The sequence below is a fragment of the Rhyacophila brunnea genome, unplaced genomic scaffold (assembly GCF_057557595.1).
Source record: "Rhyacophila brunnea isolate RB1 unplaced genomic scaffold, BYU_Rbru_1.0 scaffold_1, whole genome shotgun sequence".
Lineage (NCBI taxonomy): Eukaryota > Metazoa > Arthropoda > Insecta > Trichoptera > Rhyacophilidae > Rhyacophila > Rhyacophila brunnea.
The window spans coordinates 14,628,069-14,652,323 of record NW_028232751.1 but is presented as its reverse complement, the minus strand read 5'-3'; the positions used below and the strand labels follow the sequence as shown (position 1 = coordinate 14,652,323).

Below are 24,255 nucleotides of genomic sequence, written 5' to 3'. Positions count from 1 at the left end.
TCATTAGGTCTCCAAGCCATCTGCAAGATCTAGCGAGACAGACTGGCGACTGCCAGCTGGCTCTGCTAGTATAATATAATGTTGGTATAGGTCCACCAGTATAAGCTGTCCACACTTTACATTCAACACTTTTTATTCTATGATGTGCTTAGTTCTAAATTCGAACACCGGATGATTTATGATGGTATATCAATAGTTATTGTTAAAAAAAGTAGTTATATGGAAATGCTGTAATTATTCATGAGATGGGTATTAAGGGAAACAATTATTATTATGTTTATAGGCATAATAAAAACTCATATGTGTTTTTCAATATAATTTAATTTTTTGTACAATAAATTTTTCATATAATTCATAACTTTGCTTAAATATAAATAATTATTGTGAATTGACACAGGGGCTGAGTCTGAAAACATGACAAAATGTATAATAAATTCAATTGATTTTTTTAATTGCTTGACTAGCTAAATAAATACACACTTTGACTTGTGCTGTTTGGATGTAGCCAAGTAACAATGCAAATGTTAAAGTAGTAACAATGAGTAAATTCACTATGCTTTGCGTCTATTAAAAATCTAGACCCAAATAAACAGTCTTTTCTCTGCATCACAACTAGTGCTAATAATTGTGCTTTGTGATCATGCAATTGACGGTGAGAAATGCTCCAACTGGAAAATTCAAAGGAAATAATTATTACATTTTTAAATTCAAATCCTCATTTGAAACTGTTCAATTTTTCTTGAAAACATTCAATACAGCTTACAGCTCTTCAAATACATGTTATACTATGCACTATCAAACTAAATCCAAAGATGTCGAAGTTGTAAAAATAAAAATAACTAATTATGAACTCATTGCATAGTTGATCACTTGTCAAAATAAATTCTAAAATATCTATTTACAATTAAATACAGATTGACTGCTGACTAGATAATTATTAATTAATTACCACATTTAAATTCCATGCTAATTATATCTAATGGCCACCTAATCGTACATGTTAGGCGTGTCAAATGAGTTAATATAAATAAATATGGGCCGCAACTGAACTGTCATTTCCGGCCAACCATGTTCCAGCAAGTGCCAAACTTGATTCTATTGACATGGATTGTCAACATGTGAGTCAGACTTTGTGCGACAGCAGTGACTCAAGTCTGCTCTGCGGACAATTAAAATGCATTTATTTGAGGTTTTATTTTACTTTTAATATTAACCCGTAAGATACAAAATAACTTAAATTACACATAAAGTTATCACACTGCCCATAACAGTTTTTTGTGATTTACAATTTAAAACTAAAAAAACCCCCAGGAGCTAGTTTAGTAACACAGCGCCTCATATATTATTATGTACGTACATATTTAATGTGCTATACTTTTATGTATCCTGGATTAATGAAAAAAATTATAAACTCTTATTCAATTTCACTTTCACCCAGTTTCACAAACCGCTCTCCTATCTATAGAGTACATGACTAAACTGAAAAACAATCAAATCAGATAATTATTTAAAAGTTGGAATTTTGCAACCGTTTTGTTTTATCTGTCATCGAGTTTTAATTCACAGAAAACCAGTGTGAATTCCTTACTTTTGCCTAAAGGCTCATTTAGACGAGTCACTGTGGATGATCATCCGAAGTGAATTGAATATAGGCGTTCATTTTTTGTTTACACGTATCACTGAAAGTGAAATATACAATTCATCTAAAATGGCGTCAAGTAAAATTACGCTGCAGGTTGGACTTCAAACAATTTGTAATTGTTTATTATATGAATGCAGAAATTTCACCAAGAGAAAGGCGAATAGGAAAAAGAGTCGTTGGTGGATAAAACCATAGACTAATATACATGGGTAATGCGACATAATATTATGGGGATTTGATGACAGTACTCAGGGGCGCAGGACTTCTGGAATCATCCGCAGTGAACACAAAACAATGACATTATTAATGGACGACGCACTCAATACAGTAGCTAGCAAGTAAATTCGGGCATTCGCATGTATAGGTAGACGTTACGCAATTTCCAGTATACGATATCACGCATCGAGAATTTATAGCAATATGACCTTTATTGTAATGGCGTTAGAGCCGTGTTTCTAATGTCAATGTTCATTTGTGCGAAACCGTTCGAACCGAACCATTCGGCAGACCCAACAAAAAGCATCAGAAATTTATAGCAATATCACCTTTATTGTAATGGCGTTAGAACAGATTATAAAGACCCGACAATAAAGTGAGTGTCATTTTTTTTCCCAGATGATTCGTCCATATTAATGTCATTGACACAAAATGATCAAAAAGAAGAATCAGTTGAACTTCTTTCACTTTTGATTCCGGATGATCACTTTCGATGAACGTGCGTTTATACGGGTCACTGGGGATGATTGCTCCGCGATGATCGTCAAAAGTGAATCATGTAAACGAGACTTAATGTCAAATTATATATATGAATTAGAAAGAAAATGAATTTTACAATATTTAGTGTAACGTCAATCAAATTGAACATCTCATCGCATATTATCCCAATACTTTTTGATTTGGTTTCAATGTATCCGGCGCTTCGAAATATCGACGAGGGACCAAAAATGAAAGAGATATCATTATATTATTTTAAATCTAGAACATTATAAATGCATTAGAGCGCCATCAACTGTATCGAAGACCTCCTTGAATATTATGTTCACCTGATACATTTTGTTTCAGTGGGCTCAAGAATATCAAGGACATAATTTATTGTAGGTATAAAAAAACAGACAGTTATATATTATGATAAAAGTATTGAAATCACCTTAAACTTGATGGACATCTGATTGGTGGAGAGTTGTGGGTCCGGTTGGAGCGTCGTTTAGAAAACCTGTCAGGTTTTTATAGTAATTCTTACATGTCCATGTGTCATTATGTCCACCGAGAGGAATTTTCAGCATTTGCTTGTAGGAAGCTCCACAAATGGAATGGAGTGATTCTGTCATAACAGGTGGCACTAATCCGTCAGACATTCCACATATAAATAAGCTAGGCACTGCCACTTTGCGAACTTTCTTAGACGATAAGAACTGTAATTAAAAGAGTAGGATTAAGCACACGTAATGCTGAACTGCGGTGTCAATTTCCAAAAAATGATATGTCCACAATTCAATATGTGGTAAACAACATTTTTGTGTTCAATGTATAGGTACATGATTGGTTTTGATGTTAATTTCTTTTTATGCCTTATTATATTAGAACAATATGCACATTTTTATTAGCTGACCTACCTCACACAACCAATTCATGAAAATAAGTTACATCAATCTGTTCTCACATTAATCAAATAAATTTATAAAGGGGTTTTATAAAAAAAAATTAGAAAATGTTTTGGTTCAATCCTCTTACAGTTAAAGGCACCAATTACTATCAAAAACAAATGTCAAAAATAACAGTCAATTCATATCATTCAAAACTTTATTATGTATTTATAAAAACAATGTGTATCTACAACAACCAATGTTAATAAAAATATTTATATTATGTACTCCCGTAGGTGGGTGATAATGTGTCATATGGTATTTTTCAATGTGTGTTTGGATCCAGAGCATGAACGTAGTAGGTTCAGCTAGTAGAAAACATTCATTTCTCATTAATCGACCCACTTTCATATACCAATCAAAAAAAAATGTGCAAAAAACGCTAAATGGGTAGTATTTTTTTCTACGGTTAATTGGATACCCCAAAGTGTACCATTTTAAATAATTGGGGTATGTATTTAAGTCGTTGAGATTTTTTTATTTCAACGAATAATTCACAAGATTTAATAATTATTGAACATACATAAAACACTTGAGAAAATAATATATAATCAATAGAAAAAATCTTTTTTGAAAAAAATAAGACACCCAGCAGGAGCGAACCTGCATCTCTCGAGTTTTGCGTCCATGCACATAGGCCACTATGCACAAAATGCGCTATGTGACAAAATTTTCACTGGCTCTTAATACTCTGAAGCGCTTTTCAAATTGAGTTACTATTGGTGATCGGCTTTTGTATTTTCGCAGAAATGTAGCATCTTTATATTGAAAATACCAGATCCCCAACATACTAGCAGAATAGCATACTAAGTATATGGTCAGCACACGCGATCAGGTACCGCTGCAGAATATAGACATAGGACAGCATGCATATGAAGGGGTGGACAAGTTCACATATCTCGGATCCAGCCTAAATACCCAAAATAAGACAGCAGAGGAGATAAAAATCCACCTTATCTCCGGGAATAAATGCTGGCATGCCTGCAAACGACTGGTGGGGTCAAAAATTCCAGGCCGAAGAAGTAAACTTCTAATTTATAAAACAATTATAAGGCCAGTGGTCACTTATGGCTGTGAGACTTGGTGCTTAACTCAAAACGAGGAAAACAAATTAGCTGTCTTCGAGTGCAAAATACTCCGCAAAATCTTTGGACCCACGTTGGAAAATGGGAACTACAGAATAAAAATGAACCACGAGTTGGAAGAGCTGATTGAACAGCAAACAATCATAAGATACTGTAAGTCCCAAAGACTACGATGGGCGGGACATGTGGAGAGAATGCCTGAAGTTAGAGCGCCAAGGATCATGACGAAGTGGCTACCCCAACGGAAGAGACCCAGAGCCCGTCCAAGAAGGAGATGGGCTCGCCGTAGAAGTGGACTGGCTTCATATAGGAAGACCCGGTAACTGGAGAAGTGTGGCGAGAGACCGGAGAGAGTGGAGAGCGGTTGTGGAGGAGGGGAAATCCCACCCCGGGATGTAGCGCCGTGGAAGAAGAAGAAGATCCCCAACATTTGTTATTATTTCCTACAACAGATAATGAATGTGTCTCCCATGTGTATCAAGACATGACGTCAGAACATGACTCTTCATATCGTTGAAAATTTTCTGCAGGGTGAGATTAAGAATAGTATATTTGACTTGTCTTATAAGTAGGCTTACCATATGTCCCGGTTTCACACATTGGTCCCGGCGGGTTTGGCATTGTGTCCCGGCTGTTATTCCGCGTATGAATGATTGGCAATAATAAATATTGTTATGATTGGCCGTAGACAGAATACGTATTTTGTAAGTGTTACTAACGACACTTCAAATAGAAAATAAGCAAAACTGGCGTCTGTTGTTGTTAAATACCGTTTATCATTGGAAGGTGTGCACGTAAAATTACTGGAAGTTGAGTCTTTTCACAGCGAGACATCGGAAATATTGACTGAAAATGTAATTTCAACATTGCGTCGCCATGAGATTGATAAGAAGATAGCTGCATTTTGTGGTGACAAGTGGTGATTGTAACACGAATTTTGGAGGCATACATAGAAGAGGGCAAAATAACATTTACAGCTGACTCAAATAAGAACTTGGTGTATCGTAGGCATTGGATGTGGTGCATATAATATTGTGCACAATATACTTCAATCTGCTGTGGATGGTCTGCCAATCGAATTTGAAGCTCTTGTTGTGAATATAAATACAGTCGAATTCGGTTATTACGATCACGGATATTCGTTAACATTCTAGTTTATGATTTTCTCCATACATTTATTCACTTTTATAATGAGCTACTTATCGGTTATACCAAGCTAAAATACGGTCAAAAATTTTCTTAAAATTGTTAATGTGTCGATCGTTTAAAAACATTTCAACCCTAAACAATAAAATCCAACCGGAGAGGATGCCACCGGAATCGGATTACATTTATGACACTAGGTAAGTATCTAAGTACCTACCTAATTGGTGTTTTCGCCGACAATATTGAAAAAGTATACACGCATATGGTTGAAATTGCATGTAAATAATCCAAGGTTTGTGAGTCACTAGGTACTTACCAACGCTCATTACAATAAACAACTTCTTTTGTAGTATATGAATGCCATTCTTGTTTCGGAGAAAAATTCTAATTGTATATTTTTGTTTGCACTGCGACTTTTTGTGATACGTGACCGCTCATTTAACCCTTTCAAAGTGTTACAAATCCCGGCTTAATACAACAGTGTGCTTGTGAAATCATCAATAAATCGTAATTAATGTCAGTCAAACGTACACAGAGTCGTAAAAAATCGGTGTCAAGTTCAAAAATGATTATGACTGAACCTAATATTTTATGTGACTAAAAATAAACATTTGTCACCTAAATCTGATAAGAAATCACGAACAAGATTGCTTCATAGAAAAAATGCCAGCTTACCATAGTGCTGCCATGACACATGCTAATCGTCGCTGGACAAGTGCGCCGATGACAAAGGATAAACACTTCAGGTATTCAGTTTACCCAAACCACTTTACAACTTCGACAAATATTTTATTTACACCCCACTTTTAAATATTAGTTTGTTTTGATAATTAATCATGACACTATACCTACACTAAACAGAATACATACATAAAATCAAGACTAATGTTCTTTGTAATAATATTTTTTTAGCACTTCAAAATTTCAATAATTATTAAGGCTATAGACCTCAGTTGAGGCATGGTCTAAAAAGATCGTGGCTAGGCGATGCGCAGATTGCGGGTCGCAGGTGCAAATGACTCATGCCGAACGAAATATAATTTGTTATATAAATCCAACATGCGTCCATTTAATGTTCTGTTTATTGTTCTATTAGTAACAATAATAATATATTCATTGACATGTTTTCTTTTTCAAGTGAATGGGTAACGTTTTTAGTCACCTTTACACGATTTAAGAATTAATACCCCCGTCGCCATCACGAAACAAATTGACGTATTCACACCTCAATGTTCGCTCTCCGACAGCCAGCGAGTCCAAAATTTCATCGCGTCTATAGTTGATAATTATTTTCCGTTTCACTGAAGTATCGTCTTAAGTTTTCATGATATTGTCTAAAACACGGGTATACACATAACAGCACATTGCATTTGGAACAGATATAGTTTTTCAATTACTAAAATACAATATAACACATATCGTGAACTCGTATAGTTACAAACGCGTCAGTAAAATGTTTCTAGTTCTGGAGTAGCGATCCGGCCAATATACGCGGCAAATTTGAAGTGACCCGATGAGTGATATTTTTTTATCTGGGACACGCTCCCGAAAAATATTTATTTAAATTAGATAGAACAAAAGTTTAGGCTATACATCGACAGATGTCAGGAGAAGGATGATTTCTGAATAAATTAAATCAATATTTGAATTTTTCGCACCTGGCCGAAAGCAGTACTAGGCAAACGAAAATTGAAATGACTTTAGTCAGCTGATGCGCGGGTCATCCGCGCATATAGCCTGACTGAAAAACTATTGACATGTTAAATTAAGAAAATAATGAATTCTATTGTTCTTTGTTTTACAGGCATTTTACATACGAGATTGCTAAATATGATACTAAACGTAATTTGAAGCGTGAAGAGTAAATTGTAGCTTCTATAATAACAAACCATAATTCAAATCTGTAATTGCTCTCGACTCAGACCAATATGATGTCATTTTACCAGGTTGGCGCACGATATTCAGGAACTTACGAACTTAAAAACGATTAGCACGGTTTAAGTTGTTTTATAATGGCTTTAGTTCATCATACTAAGCTTTGGGTTCATTTTAATTAAACTAAATATATTGTGGGGGCTCAAATGATTTGATTGGCCGATTGGCAATTTGAGCACATCGGTTTATGATTTGCATTACAATAAGTGAGTGATAATATTAAAAACCTATGAAGAAAAAATACGATTTATGATGTTGAACGATGTTTCATAGCAATGCAAACAGTGCAGTGCACTTGTATGATGTTAGACCAGCCCCCGCTTGTTCATATCTACACAGTTCGAGTAACTCAATTGGCCACTTCGGCACTACGTGCAACTTTTTTTATTAGAGAATTTAAAAAAAAGTGCTGAAAAAAGTTCATTCAAGCGAGAAGTACGACCAGTACAATAAATAAATAAATTTTAATCTCTGCTACAAGAGAATTTTTCTTTTGTACATACTTTTAATAATAAAACAATTTTTAGTGGTTAAATTTATTTCATTGACCTATCTCCCGTTCCTGTCCCGGTTTAGAGTTTCATAATTATGGTAAGCCTACTATAAGTATGTTTCTGAGGCTGCTACTAGTTATGTATTTTCAATACAAAGAATGTTACATTCTTAAATCTTGTGTGTATTACATATTGGATAAAAAATTTAACTACAGATGCATTATTAAAACAAGTATGTAATTAACTTTACAGAGTTCTATATACAAATACAAAATACTGTAAAAGTATTAATATAATTTTACCTGTTTATTCTAGACGTTATTTATAAGGTCAGTCAGTTGGTATTATTTTTTTTTGTTTTTGTATTCATAGCTTTATTTATAAATGGATGACACTGTTCAATCAAGTATAATTCAATGATTGTCTTAATATTATTAACTAAACATGTATAATTTACCTTATTTTTATAAAATACTAATGGAAGGAATCGTAGATAATGCGACCCGAGGAGAACCCTTCCCATATCAGGAATATTGGTGAAGGTATTTTCAACTATTAAGCACCATACTTTATCGGCATACTCTTTCCTCGACACCAGGTCTATAGCAACCGCACCACCTGAAATTATAAAATATATAAGACACACAATATGAGATGATTTTAAAACAATTTAACAAAGTACAAAACTGAAATAATTAAATCTTAAATACTTTTTTTAAAATTAATTACATTATTTCTTGGCAAGACATGATATTTGAAAGAAATAACAACATATTAACAATAAGCATTATTTCGTGTTTTATTAAATATTTTAATAAATAGTCATGGCTGCGATTTCATAGCACTGTACTATGCAGTTGAAAGGACTGAAGCGGGCATCAGGGGCATTGATATTGTACCTACTTGAAAGTGCAGGGAGACCTGTAGTTCTGCAAATCGCCGCTAAGATGTCCACAGCCATGATATAATGGTAAGTCTATAGTAACTTTTCCAATAAATGACTATGATTGTTTTCGTCTTACAATTATTGACAAATAGTTTAACCAAAAAATAAATGGAATCTAAGAGGTTATTATATAGACTATTTGTCACCCAGTGGCGAAGGGTGGAGGTAGGCTGTCAAGATCCGCCATAAATAGTGCACATTAAACTTTGTCAGTCATACATATTTGTTTTCATTGAAATAATACTACAATTTACAGATGGTATTGGTTAGTTTTTAAATTTCAATTAAAACCTGCGAAACTAAGCCATAATAGATTAGTATATCTATAAAATATCTAAAATTATGCAATTAAATCTTATATAACTTTGGATATTTTATTGATAGAAAAATATTTTTTATCCATTATAGTTTGGTAAGGCAGGGTTTCATGAATAAAAAAAAATCCAACACCATCTTTAATATGTATTCTGGTGTATGTTATTATATGTACATAAAACTAATGGTTTGGTTTAGGCAGGGTTTAATTGATTTTTAAAAACTAACCAACACCATCTGTAAATTGTAGTCTTAGTTTAATTGAAACTAATACGTATGACTGACAAAGTTTAATGTGCACTATTTATGGTGTATCTTAACACCCCACGCTGTGAAGATCCCCTTCGCTGCTGTTGTGACCAATTGATAATATTGTAAAACATAACCGGTCTATTAATTTAACTATACGATTTAACATTATCAATAAATGTGTATTATAAATATTTAACCTAATAACTAATAAAAGTGTTATTTTTATTAACTTTTCAAAGTAAAACCAAACGAATATTGACAAAAAAACCATCTTAAGTAACATTATGAAATATAAAATGCGCAGCACATATTAACTGAAAAACATCGCAGCATTTTGAAGATACTAAATTGTGAGGTAATTGTATTAAATGTGAGATATTTGTCCAAGCGATAAATAAAATTAACAACGCAATAAAAACAACTACGCTAAGAAGTGTGTAGTTAGTTAATAAATATAATTTGAACGCGCTAAAATCAAATTGAATCATACACAGATTGATAAATTTAACGATAAGATAGATGTTCTGTTTTTTAAATTATCTATGGAATATATAAGCTTTCTGATTGGCATTCACTACACAAAAATTATTTTATGACACATGTTTCAATCATATGGTAACAATTTTTGTGTCTTAAAAAGATGACATCAAAGTGACTTAGTAACCTCTGAATATATTGAAAAGATAATAGGTAAAGTTTAAAACTATGTCCAATCTTCTCGTTCAAACACTTAACAACACTATTTCTACAAAGAATTTTAACAATATAACATTTTATAATATACTTCAGAGGATACAATATAATTTTTTTTCAATTATTTAGAAAGCAACTCTTAAAGAAGTTAAAATACCTAGTTGAAATAACAACAATGTTTTATGTGAATTAATTCAAATGTTAAAAAAAACATGTTTTATTTCCATAGCCATGATTCAAACCTTAGATATTTCACAAGCTAGATTGCTACAGAAAACAGCCAGCTGCAAACGCCAATGATGTTACGCAATACACAAGAAAAACAAAAGCTAAAAGTAGAAAACGCTTAGATTACACTAATAATTAATTTCTATATTGAGTTACATAATTACCAAGCGATCGCCCAAAAACGACTATTCGTTTGTTGTTGATATCATTTCTTGTATAAAGATAATCAATCGCACTTCTAGCGTCCATGTACATGCCGGACTCGGATGGTGTCCCTTCAGAAAGGCCGTATCCTCTGTACTCCACCATTAAAATATTAACAGCCAGATTACGGTAGAGTCCAGCAATGTTTTGCAACCTAAAATGTATCAAAAAGCGAAGATTAGTATAAAGGCTATAAAACAGTGTAGAAAAAATTACTACATACATATCTATATTATACATAATGTAAGAAAATATTCCATAAACAGATATTAACACATTTTGAGCGTGTTTTGCCAACTTCACTTTAAAGGTGAATTTTGTACAATTCTTGAATTCTTAATTGAAGAACAAAAAAATAATTCTGCTGTGTTTCATCTTCATACATACTTTTGCTAGGGTTGTCAACTTTATTTGATTTTTTTCTGAAACAAAATTACTATTATATACCTCAGTGGTGAGGGATGGAAGTAGGCTGTTAAAATCCAACAAATAGTGCACACTAAACTTTTAAGTCATACTTGAGTCGCTTAGTTGCCAAACCCGCTCTGGTTGATTTTTCAATAAAACTAGTTTTGTATGTACTTAGGCGCTATATCGATAGATTTATGTATCGGCTTATCCAGGTGCGAGTTTTAAATTCTGCCATTTGACAAAAAATCAAAATGAATATTTAGTTGAGTCGCCAAACCCTCTCTAAGGATAAATGACAAGGTACTAAATCCAGTCTCTACATAGCCGACCAATCAGACATGATTCAAAACATGATTTTTAGCATATTACGTTCAAATCGCTATACAAACGTCACCACTACTAGCGCATGATAACACCAATGTGCGATGATAAATGTTCAATTTTTCTTGGTTTAGGCAGGGTTTATTTTGATTTTTATTAACTTCTTTCTTCTTTCTTTCACCTTGTCACGGCCCAGCATTGGAGCATAGGGCAAGCACAAGTTCGCGCCACTTTCCTCGGTCCATCGCCAACTCTTGCAACTCCCGCCATGTCAGACCTGCAGCACATAGGTCACTTTTGTAGCACTGCTGCAGGGTGAGGTAGGGCCGGCAACTGAACCCATGAGACTGTGCCACAAGGGTACGAAGTGTCACACTTTTTTGCGGCTTCCGGAACACGTATTCCAGTTACGTAAAGCGTCTCTTCGTGATTACCTCAATCACCGAAGGCTGCTGTGTCCGCTCATGTACTCGGGTGTTTGTAACAATGTACCCCTATAATTCGGCGGAGACATCGATTCTCAAAGCTCAAAAGCCGAGATCCTTGAAGCTTAGTAAGATGCCATGTCCCACAGCCATACATGTAGCACACACGCGTTAAGCAAAACTTTTATAAACTAACCAATACTATCTGTAATTCGTAATATTATTTCAATGAAAACAAAAATGTATGACTGACAAAGTTTAGTGGGCACTATTTATGTCGACAGCCTACTTTGCCATTGCAGCGCAGACACATCTTGTTAGGGAATTTCAAAGTGTTTAATGATTACATTGATGGTTCAATTGGATAAAATATAGGTTAGAATGCAATGCATATTCAATTAGAATAGAAGAAAAAGACTAAAATATTAATTTTCCAAATATTGAAATATTTAAAGGCTTCCTCGAAGTAAACAATTGAACTCCAGAAAACTTTTTATATATGATGCTTGTTTGAGCACATTACTAGCCGTGTTAGTAAAAATGATATTTTTCTCTTACCTGTGTCCCATATTGCCTGCGTTTCCATGAAAAAACACAATTGTGATCGCCTCGGCCCCTATGAGGGGCTGCCTTATCAAAAATAAATGCAGAAGGGTTCCATCTTTGCTGGGATACCGGATACTTTCATACGGCAAGGAGTAACTGCTGGGCCGCGGCACAAACACACGCGAATGTGACGGTAGAGTTGGATGGTAAACCAAATGATCTTGAGCATTGTAAAGTATACCTGGAAAGCACGAAAACATTTTAACACAAAGTAAATATTTATATATTGTAAATATCAAAGACAGCTCGTAAAAGATGTTAATATGACAAACACTATTACACTACTAAACCATTATCCCACAGAATTTGTGTGAATTATTGTCTTGATAGATTCCCAGGGAAATTCAGTGAAAATTCATTAAAATAATAATTATTATCATTTTAATATTTTTTTGTTGTAGTTGCAATTTTTATTAGACATAAATGTAAACAAAAAATGTACAATGGTTGTATATATAATATTGTCGTTTTTTTTAAATATTTTAAACTGCTGACAGTACGTATTATCGCCGCCATAACAAAAAAATGCATGTGTAAACACGTATTATCGTGCAAGTTGAATGCATGTCAGCAATGTTGACAGCATGCATGAATCAAAAAAATTCGAAAGTTGCTGAATTTTCAAGCGACATTTGGACTGCGTGATATCTGCACCTGCTCAGTAGAACAATATTGGAGAATATGCCGGAAAAAAAACGAACTACACGCGCAGAGACTCATTTTGAAGTTCACCGATTTTCACGACCTGTCCAATAGTACCATAAAATGCCAACATCGCGTCTCATTTACTCTTGAAGAATGAAATTGGTGAGACAGTCAGCACTTTTATGTGTAAACAGTTATTATCGTGATAGTTTAAAATACACACCATTGGTGCAAGTAAATCCATGCATGTGTACAGGCGCTATTACAGACAATTTTATTCTTCGCGACATATTCAACCGACTTAACTAAATTGTTTTCTTTGGGGCTACTTAAAGGAACGAGTCAATGAAAGCTAACAAAAATTCAACAACTAAAAACACAACATTCGTTGAGAAATCAACTAAATTACTCAATGTACAAAATGAAGGAAAGAGCAGCATGCATTTTTGCTACAGTCAGAGGTCGTATTTTGCTAAACTAAACGATCCATACAAAGGAATTAATTAAACACTTTGTATTTATGATAGCTGAAGTACCCGGCTTCGCACAGGGTCGCTTCGTGGTTATATTTATCTTAGATATTTAAAAAATAATAAGAGGTAATTATTTTTTTAATATTAAAATATCTGTGTAATACAATATATCAATATGAAAATAATTCTAATAGGAGTAAAGGTCAAACAAAAGAACACTAAATTAAAATCGAATCCAAAATACGCAAACGTTATTAATGTTATTAATATGCACTAACAAACCAAAATTGGATTAAACGAACTTTGTATGTTATATAATACTAATTTAGAAACCTTTGCAGGTGTGCGCACAACAACTTACAAAAATTTCATCGCAATCAGATGAATGGTATAAGAACGCATACGAATAGAGGAAGATAGAATAGATGAAAAAGAAGAAGAAATGGTTGCCTCAATTCAGAAACCTTGGCGGGCGTGAGCACAATACTTGATCAAAATTTCATTGCAATCGGATGAATGGTATAGGAACGCATACGAATAGAAGAAGATGGTTGTACTAATTCAAAAACCTTTACGGGTGTTACCACAAAAACTGATGAAGGTTTCATCGCAATCGGATGAATGATATAGGAACCATACGAATAAAAGAATACATATATAATAAAGAAGAAGAAGAAGATGGTTGTACAAATTCAGAAACCTTCGCGGGTGTTGGCACAACCACTGACGATCGGAATCGGATGAATGATATAGGGACCATACGAATAAAAGAAGATATAATGAAGAAGAAGAAGAAGATGGTTGTACTAATTCAGAAACCTTTACGGGTGTTACCACAACAACTTATGAAGGTTTCATAGCAATCGGATGAATGATATAGGAACCATACGAATAAAAGAAGATAGAATGAAGAAAAAGAAGAAGATGGTTGTACTAATTCAGAAACCTTTACGGGTGTTACCACAACAACCGATGAAAGTTTCATCGCAATGGAATGAATGGTATAGGAACAATACGAATAAAAGAAGATAGAATGAAGAAGAAGAAGAAAATAATGATTTTTCTAATTTAGAAACCTTCATGGGTGTGCATACAACCACTTACCAAAATTTCATCGCAATCGGATGAATGGTATAGGAACCATACGAATAAAAGAAAATAGAATGAAGAAGAAGAAGATGATGATTTTTCTAATTCAGAAACCTTCATGGGTATGCATACAACCACTTACCAAAATTTCATCGCAATCGGATGAATGGTATAGGAACGCATACGGGACAGACACACAGACAGACAGACAGACATTCATTTTTATATATTAGTATAGCCTATACTCTTCGCGAAAGTGCAAGCAATAAGTTGACAAAGTTTTATCGCAATCGGATGAACGGTATGGCAGTGCATACAAAACGAACGAACAAACAAACAAACCCACAAACAAATATTATTTTTTATATATTAGAAGATGTATTCAAAAACTAAATGTAAAAACATTTAGTATGTTTAATTACATACCAATAAGATTGATTCAATAAAATGTGCATAGATTACCACTAACATACGGACACAATTATTTATATGAAAATGAATTAAGCAACTCGCTCATATAACAGTCAAGATTAGTGATATTTTTAAAATATATATAATAATTGTTGTTATTTTTTTAAGAATTTCGGCGACTACACAAAATGCAAGAATGTGGTAAAGCATAAAGTTGGTTATGTATAAATTGTATTCAACAAAAATATTACTGACGTTTCGCAGCAAACTAGATCAAAGCAGTAGACTACAGCCTTACATTAGCATATTAACCCTCGCACTGCTTTAATTAATGAATACTCTAATAATAAACATACATTATTGAATTAGATAGGCAATATGAAGTATGTAATGTAGTTATAATCTATTATTTAAGTAAATGTAGTAATTGGCAACATCATAGTGGTCACACTGTGTCAAAAGCTTGCAGAAGCAAAATTCTATTAAGGATTGGTAAGAGTAAATAGTTATAGTTATCACACCCCTTTATAATACAAAGATTGGATTTCAGTATACACAAACAGGATGCACAAACCGTGGCCCAAAATAACAAATACTTCATCACTAAATTCATTTTTTTTAGATTATTGTTTTCAAAACACGAAATTTTGGTGTTAGTTCTCCAGGAATTTTGTCACTGCACGTTCATAATAATGAAATGTATGTCTTGTCTCTCTATGGCGAAGGGTGGAGGTAGGCTGTAAAGATCGGCCATAAATAGTGCACATTACAGTTTTTCAGACATACATATTTGTTTTCATTTAAATAAGACTACAATTATTTACAGGTGGTGTTGGTTAGTTTTTAAAAATCAATTAAACCCTGAGAAAACCAAGCCATAATAAATAGTCAAAAAATACTCGTCTATCTATAAAATATCTAAAATTATACAATTAAATCATACATAACTTTCAATATTTTATAGATAGAATAATATTTTATATATAGAATAATATTTTTTATTTATTTGGTATAGTTTGGTTGAGGCCGGGCTTAATGAATTAAAAAAAATGAACCATGTATTTTTAATCCAACGAAAACAAATAACTATAAATGAAAATGTGCACAATTTCGTCATATCGCCCAAATTAGACCAAAACTATTATGCTTTTGTTTAAGCAGGGTTTAATTGATTTTTAAAAACTAACTAACACCGTCTGTAAATTGCAGTATTAGTTCAATAAAAATAAATATGTATGACTAACAAACTTTAGTGTGCATTATTTATGGCGGATCTTAACAGCCTACCTCCACCCTTCACCACTGATATATCTTCATTTTTCAACACTTTTACACACTGACGCCCGTGAAAAATTAGAAAATGGGTAAATTGACCAATCTTTCGAATAGGTTGTGCACCACTGCTGGACATAAAATTTTAACATAAACATATTATATGAGGTGTCTATTTCCATAAACCTATTAGTCCATTGTATATGAGTCAAAATCTAACAAAAAATATGTAATACATATTTTGTGTAATTTCTCACGTCCAATAAAAGCATATGAAAAAATTTAAAGCTTACATGAATTCTGTAAATCGATTAATTAAAATGATACAAATTTATTCTGTTTAAAGAAAAAGGAAACTAAATAACATAAGTGCTTTCAAATTATACAGTATCCTATTTTTACCATAAATCTTATGTCGAACAATCTGTGGAAGGAAAGCAACAATGATATTCGTGCTCACAAAGTGACAAGCTATGTTTGCGTGTACTATAATGACAAAACCAAAAATTAACACTTGAAATACAAGTACGTTATTTATCATAAATATTGAATTGAGTGGATGTATCGATATTTGAAAATAGACACTTCATATCAAAGAAAAAAGTATAATATTTATTTACCTGAAATAGCAAATATTAACAAAGCGAACGCCATCAGTCCTCCATAAAACCAGTACAATAGAAAACATGCTAAAACGGTAACACTTGCCACAGCCCACAACTTCATGGCTATTATGTGCAATACTTTTATAATCCTTAAATCACCAAGACTCATAACGGTAAAGGTGTATTGAATACGGCTACTGTATTGGAATGCCTGAAAAAAGATCAATAAACACATCATGAATGAACTGTTAAAATAAATTTTCCTCAATGGAAAAAAAAACACCCTCCTTTAACCACCCAGATGGAACATTTATGTATAATGTTAGTGATGTATGATTAAACTAACTGTTGGTAATTTCGCATTAAGGGTTCATTTGTATTTAACACCACACTTGTGCTCTGAGATTTAATTACGAGCGTGTCCAGAAATTTGTACATATGCAGTTCGCCGTATCACACTTCACCATCAAATGTTGTATCAGAAATATATGGTCGTATATAAAAGACCATCCAACCTCTTTGGGTCATATAGTAGTGAGATAAAGTCTAAATAAAACACGGTTCTAGTCGGTTTACAAGAAGCCTGCGGTAAACAAAATTTTGAAAATAGCCGATATTCTGGATTATTTGTTAGGTTAGGTTAGATTTAAATTGGAACATTATTTTCTGCAATGCTCCATTAAGAACCGAAATTTTTTCATCTCTTTCCGATAATAAAGTTCACAGCGAACTGTTCTACGGTGAAATGTAATACGTACAATTTACATGTAACCAACTACGAGGGCCTACATAAAAAGGCTACTACATAAAAACACCTTATTTTAATTACTATTACCATCTAAAATAAGTTGTTTATACAATGATTCTTAGGTTTTTATTTATGTTAACAATCATGTAAAATAGCAAATAAAATTACATAAGTAACAAATCAAAGAAAGTCCGAGTTAGGAACAATCTTATGCCAAAAGGGTAAACTAAGTGAGATTTGAACCTCACATCTTTCACTGTCTCGGTCAGTGGTCTTATTCTTTGAGTTATCTAGTCAATGAATTTTAAAATTGGAATACACAAAGGAAACAGAAGTGGTTACATAACTATAAATATCGGAAAATACCCCTTATGATTTAAAAATACATATTAGAATACACATTTGTTTATTATTTCTGCTTGCTCTTTGTATTGAAACTGACATGGTAATTTAACTTTTTTTTGTCTTATTACATACTGATTAAAAATAATGATCAATTATTTAGCTACCTAGTTGTGTGATTATTTAAAAAAAAGTATTCAGTAATTTGAATGTTTTAATTAACAACCTATTCTGAAGAAATTGAAAATAAATGTACCTATCATGTTAATGGCGAAAAAAAAACATTTTGATATACCGAATACTTTAATTTGTACATAATTTATATCACTCACGTTAACCGCCGAAAGCTTCGTCAATTTCAAAGACTATCAAGTCAGTGAAATGTCAATAGAAAGGCCGCAACGGTACATCATTAAATTTTGAAAGATATATATTCCGTCTGGTTGCTGCTTTTCCGCTATTTACCTATATAAAAATGCATTCACAATTAATTTTGAATAACCAGGGGCTTATTTATTATATTATAACGGGGGAGTTATTGATCAGAAATATGTACATATATCATATATATGTCATCTATGTGTAAGTAGCTAATAAAACAGGAAATCTAATTCAAAATTTTATGTCGGACTACAGTTGACATTCGATTTATAAAGATAGATGGGAGAATCTATTCCCGGATAATCAATTTCCCATTTGATGCAAAACATTCAAAACTATGCAGTTATCATTATATTATTCTTACCCAAAGTTACTGTCAAATAATGGACCACTTAGGACTTATCAGTACAGATACATATTACAAACACAAAATTTTATTCAAATGCAGAGAAAGTATTTTTCTCATATATGTACTGCGAATTTAATTGTCCAAAGTGTAAAATGATAATCATAAAAAACTATTTTCTTCTGTCTTTTTTACATCATGGTTGATCTGGCATCGGATTTAAACAATCCCAGTAAATTGAGTCAACTGCATGTGCTACTACAGACACGGGTCTTCACACTATTTGTTCTCGTATCGTGGGGTTGCTGCCAAAAGTTGGTAAGTCGATAATTTAGGTATCTAGAGTTAATAATGGATTATGTGTCTATATAGGTGTAAATATGTATACTAGAAAAAAAATCAAGGTCATCCGATAGAGGTATAGAACATACACATAATGCACAAAGAAATTAGTTTTATGCCTGATTTTAGAGGGCATGTTAACTTTCAAATTACAATTACTCCACAACATGATTTCAAGACTTACCAATTTTGGCAGTAACCCCACAATACACTTTAGAGTTTTGTATGCTTGCTTTAGTACATGTGTAACTAACGAGATAAAAAATAAAAAAAGCTTTTTTTGAATGTATATAATAATATATCCGGACCACACCTCATAAATGATTTGACAATATGAGAAAAGAAGAAGAATGTGTGACATAATGATATCGATATGGTTTTCAATGAAAGTAGCTAGGGAGTATTGTATAGATATAAAAAAACTATTAAATAGACGGTGCGTTTAAAATTAAAATAATACAATATCTTAATGAAAAGGCGCTCATGGTTAAAATGGCTGGAAATTATATTATGGATTGATATGAGAGAGAAATTTGTGAAAATTGATAAAATAAAGAATAGTGTGAACTTGACAAGACAATATGCATACTTGTGAGTCAGCACGGCACAAATTGTACTTGGACGAGTTCATGATTCTCTATACCTGTAAGACAAGAAAGAAAATACAGGAATAATGTAAATTTGGAAACAGAAAGTAATTTTTGTGAAAACCTAGTTAAGAATTTATTTATCATACCAATATTCTTATAACACTTTGTCAACGTGCAACTTAGCGTAATATTCATTTAAAAAAGATCAAGATAATAAATAAACCTCAACTTAAACGACTAATACAAGCACTGAAGAAATGGTTAAGGTCTTGTCCGGATGGCGCGATTTGACTCATGCGCACTCCAGGTACATGTGACCCATTGAGCCGTCCACACTTAATCGCCACGTGTTACTTCTTGCGTGCGGTTGAGGTACAGGTGACCTCATTGAGCTGTCCACATGCACTCGCAGCGAGGCACATGTCATCTGGACAAGCTCTAAATTAGAACCATTAATCAGAATCTGATTAATGACGTCTAAAAAAAATTTTATTATTCAGATTATATTATTAGAATGTCGCAAATATATTTAAACGCACCACTGCTCCTAAAAATAATAAGGACTGTCTATTTAGCAGGCAACAAAGTGAAGTTACCCAGTAAAGTCACATTGTCACCATAAAATAAAATATTAAATTAACGGGTGCATGCAAATGTTTTATTAAAAAGAGAGAAAACAATAATAATTTACAAAAAAATATTATACACCTACATAATATAAAAAATAATGACGACATAGCCATGCGTTTTTCCTTCAGTTTTTAATATTATCTTTACCAATCTATGCGCAGATCGCATTGTACAAAAAATAGCAGGAAAAAAAACGACTGTGATAAATTGTGCAACTTGCGGCTCACGGCGAAATTTTTCACCTAAAAAAAGAGCCGACCGCGAAAAAATGAGCAACCTACAGCCCGCGGCGAAATTTTTCACCTAAAAAAAACGAGCCAAAAGTTTTTAACATAAAATTCTTATAAACCTTTTTTTTCATATTTCCCCATGAAAAACTGTTTGGCACGTCAGACAGTCGAAAAATATTTTTGGGAAATTTTGGCACACGTATGTAAAAAGGTTCGCCAACCCTGGGCTACACTAGATATTATCGCTATTATCACATGACCTGAATGCCATATTAAATTCTCCTGCCAAACATTACTAACTTCACTGTTGTGCCGGCTAAAAACCACTTCCTATTTATTGCCTTTCATATTTCACAAATAAAACATAGGACGAATGTGAATCGCGATATTCTCATATGGAAAGTAAAATGAATTAAAATAATTCAGAGACCAAGTGGAACATGACATTATAGCACAGTGAAACCTCAATTTTACGTACCAGGAATTCACAATATCCCAATATTTGCGTCTAGTTTCAGCAGTCCCATTATATTTTAGTACATAATATATTACTCAGTTTTACGTTTTTATTTCCCATATTTTACATTTGAAATAAATTCAATTACGTAATGTACATAGATGCACAATTATTATTGAAATTTTATGTTGCACAGAGATAAGATAACCTTTTTATAAATACACCTGTCGCGTAAGTACGGCTGGCGATGTATACACCACCAAGTTTATACAATCCAGTAGTTCATGCATGATCTTTTACTTTTTTTACTTTAGCAAGCATGAAGCAAACGGTATTTTTGGCATGAATATTAAGGCCATATTCCATTGGCAGACGCACAGACCCAACCCGATCCAACGATCGACGTCAACCGTTGTCGCTAGCTATTTGCAATTACACGCAACGATTCAATCTCGTTGGTCCTTGATTTGATTGGTTAAAATAATACTAGTGTTGCTATTATTAAAAATATAGGTTGAGTGAAAACTAGATATTTCTTAGATTGGTGGCTACACTGAACGCATTCCAGCGCAATTTTACGTCAACAAAACTGAGCTGTCAGCTGTCAAACCTAGCGAGCATCAGATCTCAGATCAGAGGCCGTTTGACATTTATAGAAAGTTTGTATACTTATTGTTATTTTACATCATGAATAACTGGGCGAGCTTGAATCTCCAAACCAATTGAGTAATTCGAATATCGAAATCGAATAATCCAAAGACTAATTTATTGTAGCAAGTAAGGCTATATTTCAACTGGCTCAGGCGGTCAGGACTAGCCGTAAACGAAAACACTGGGTCAAAAGTTGGCTAACTGAAGAACAGCGTGATCGCCATTGAATATGGCGGATTTTTTTACGTTCCACACTATATCTTTGGCGTGTATTTATTCGACGAGGACTGTGTCCTCGGTGATACTCCATATATATTTTTTTAAGTTTTCGCCATCTTGTAGTTGTTCAGTTGAAATCGACCAGATGAAATGAACGACCGTTTGCATGACTCAGGCGCATATTCGGCTATTTTCGTACGCTTTCGGCAATCTTCGCTTGATAATGAAAGGATCGCACGACGGATAATAGAAAATTTTCCACTTTCGACCCGATCGCTCACGATCCTTGAAAACCATAGAGAATAGAGTTTGACAGTCGTGGCAGACGATCGGGCCAGACGCAATCTGCCAATGGAATATGGGCTTTACAGTCGCATTTTTCGTTCATATTTAAGTTATTTTTGATTATTTTTTTGTTTACATCCGTTTGTGTGTCAAAAAATATCATACCAGAATTTATAATATTGGAAAGAGTTTTATACAAACAAGTCAAAAATATTCACCAAACCAATAATAAGAATAATATAACATATTAATTGTTCAATTTCCTGTTATTTACGTTGTTAGTTGTCAGTCCATTCAAAAACGTATAATCGGGGTTTCACTGTATATATACATTATTATATGATATTATGGTATGGTACAAAATATGTTTTATTTGAAGATACTTCTAATGATAAAGCTTAATCATAATAATTATACCGTTTACCACAGAAAAGGTGACTTCCAAAACACATAGACAATAATTATTAACGTAACTCCAAGTAACACCGAACTGAGAGAAGCTATCTTAATTGCTTTCCCAATATTGCCCACAGATACAATTTATTATAACGTCAAATTGTCAATTTTGAGTCAACTGTCAAACACGCAAACCGGTTAGCTGGAAACATCTTTTAATAAAATTTCATTTTGAGGAAGATGAAGCAGCAGTGATTTAGCGAAATAAGAAACAAGCAGAAAAATTGGGGACACTCATCTTTACAAATTTTTGTGTATCTTCCAACCAATGAATGAAAAAGATATAATAACAATCAATAGTTCGCCATTATCATGCTGTTTTTTGAAAAATGGCAGCAACTTCAGGCGTAAGTGACAAGCAACACGAGTTGCTTACAATTTAGTTGCGTGAAAGTGAAAATGATTCTTTTTCCTTCCACCTAAAGTTGCAACGCATTAAACAACATGACTGATCTGTCAAAACTGTAGAGCGATAGATTGAAGAAAAATAACATTTTTATTCATGAAAATATATGTATCCATATTAAATAAATATTTCATAGAAGAAAATGGTACAAGTCGGTTTACAGGAAGCCAGGTGGGAACCTTCATATCCGATTTTGGTAAAATTCATTTTTTCAATATTTGTTTGCCCGCTGGCTTCCTGTAAACTGACAAGAACTAAGAAAATTTATTTATGAATAAAGTTGTGTTTTTTGAGATACGTGGTTGTAGAAAAGACGCGGTGAAATAGTAATTAACAAATGACATGACAGCAATAAATGGTATTCTTTAGTTTAGTTGAAACAAACTGTTTTCAGAATGTATATTAACAATGTATACTGACATTTTACGAGAAAATTCATTAATTTATCGTTTTTAACAAGAATTATTTATTACGTCAAAACAAAAACACGGTTTACGTATGTGTATTTAAAAAAATGGTTATGGAGGCGACAATTCCAGAATTCGGTAGAATATGTTAACTTGAATATTAACCCATCGAAATACACTGCAAAGGCACAGATGATGAATGAAATCATGTAAAAAAACTGTACTATGGTACTATATAATCGCAAAAACGACGGAGCTAGTTACCCATGACAGGTAATATTACTTTGACGCGTGCACTCATATGTTTTCACGTTCAACAATTACTAATGAGAGAAACAATAATGTACACACTACATTGGTTATAATTAATAGTCTATTGCACTATATTTGCTGCTTACACTGTCGATTAATATTAAGCAAAGTATGTGTACATTACTTGCTAACCAAAAATACCAAACGTCAAAATATACTCGGCATGGGCCGTAGATTATCAACTGATTAATATTAAATTGTAAGTGATTTTATAGAAATAAAATATTTAAGCAAACAAATATTTACCGCAAATCACATAATATACGAATTGTCGTGTTCAATTCTTCATGTAAATCAAATAATATCGAAAAATAACGACGGAAGAAAAGTATAATATTGAAACAGTACTGACAGTTGCGCTTGTTCATCAATATCAATGTTGCAAGTTGCAAGACAAGATTAAATTAAAAACGGAGTATAGATTATTGCCATGAATAAAGAACTAAAATATCCGAAAATCAGATAAAAATTCGACTTTTAGTAAGATTTGAATTGTTTTTTCTCGCTTTTTTAACTTCAACGCCAAGTAATCAAGCAAAAATTATTATTGTTAGCAAACAATCACTAATTATTAGTCAGTTAATTATTAACATATCCAGGGCTTTTAAAAAA

The 24,255-nt window shown here is 32.9% G+C and overlaps 1 protein-coding gene across 2 annotated transcripts; it reads right to left on the bottom strand.

Annotated features, from left to right (window-relative positions):
• Positions 1-303: 303 nt before the first annotated feature.
• Positions 304-24,018, bottom strand: Bem46 (abhydrolase domain containing 13-like protein Bem46). 2 transcript variants are annotated; one of them, XM_085941446.1, is made up of 9 exons: positions 23,890-24,018; positions 19,590-19,643; positions 18,264-18,396; positions 16,857-17,052; positions 12,299-12,527; positions 10,544-10,737; positions 8,403-8,563; positions 2,790-3,054; positions 304-668 (listed from the first exon to the last, which is right to left on the bottom strand). In XM_085941446.1, the coding sequence occupies exons 4-8, from the start codon at positions 17,008-17,010 to the stop codon at positions 2,791-2,793; spliced, it is 1,002 nt and encodes a 333-aa protein (XP_085797572.1). In that variant the 5' UTR covers positions 17,011-17,052; positions 18,264-18,396; positions 19,590-19,643; positions 23,890-24,018; the 3' UTR covers positions 304-668; position 2,790. The 2 variants fall into 2 exon arrangements, with proteins under 2 accessions (XP_085797572.1, XP_085797578.1); XM_085941452.1 differs by lacking the exon at positions 19,590-19,643.
• Between the last annotated feature and the right edge of the window lie 237 nt (positions 24,019-24,255).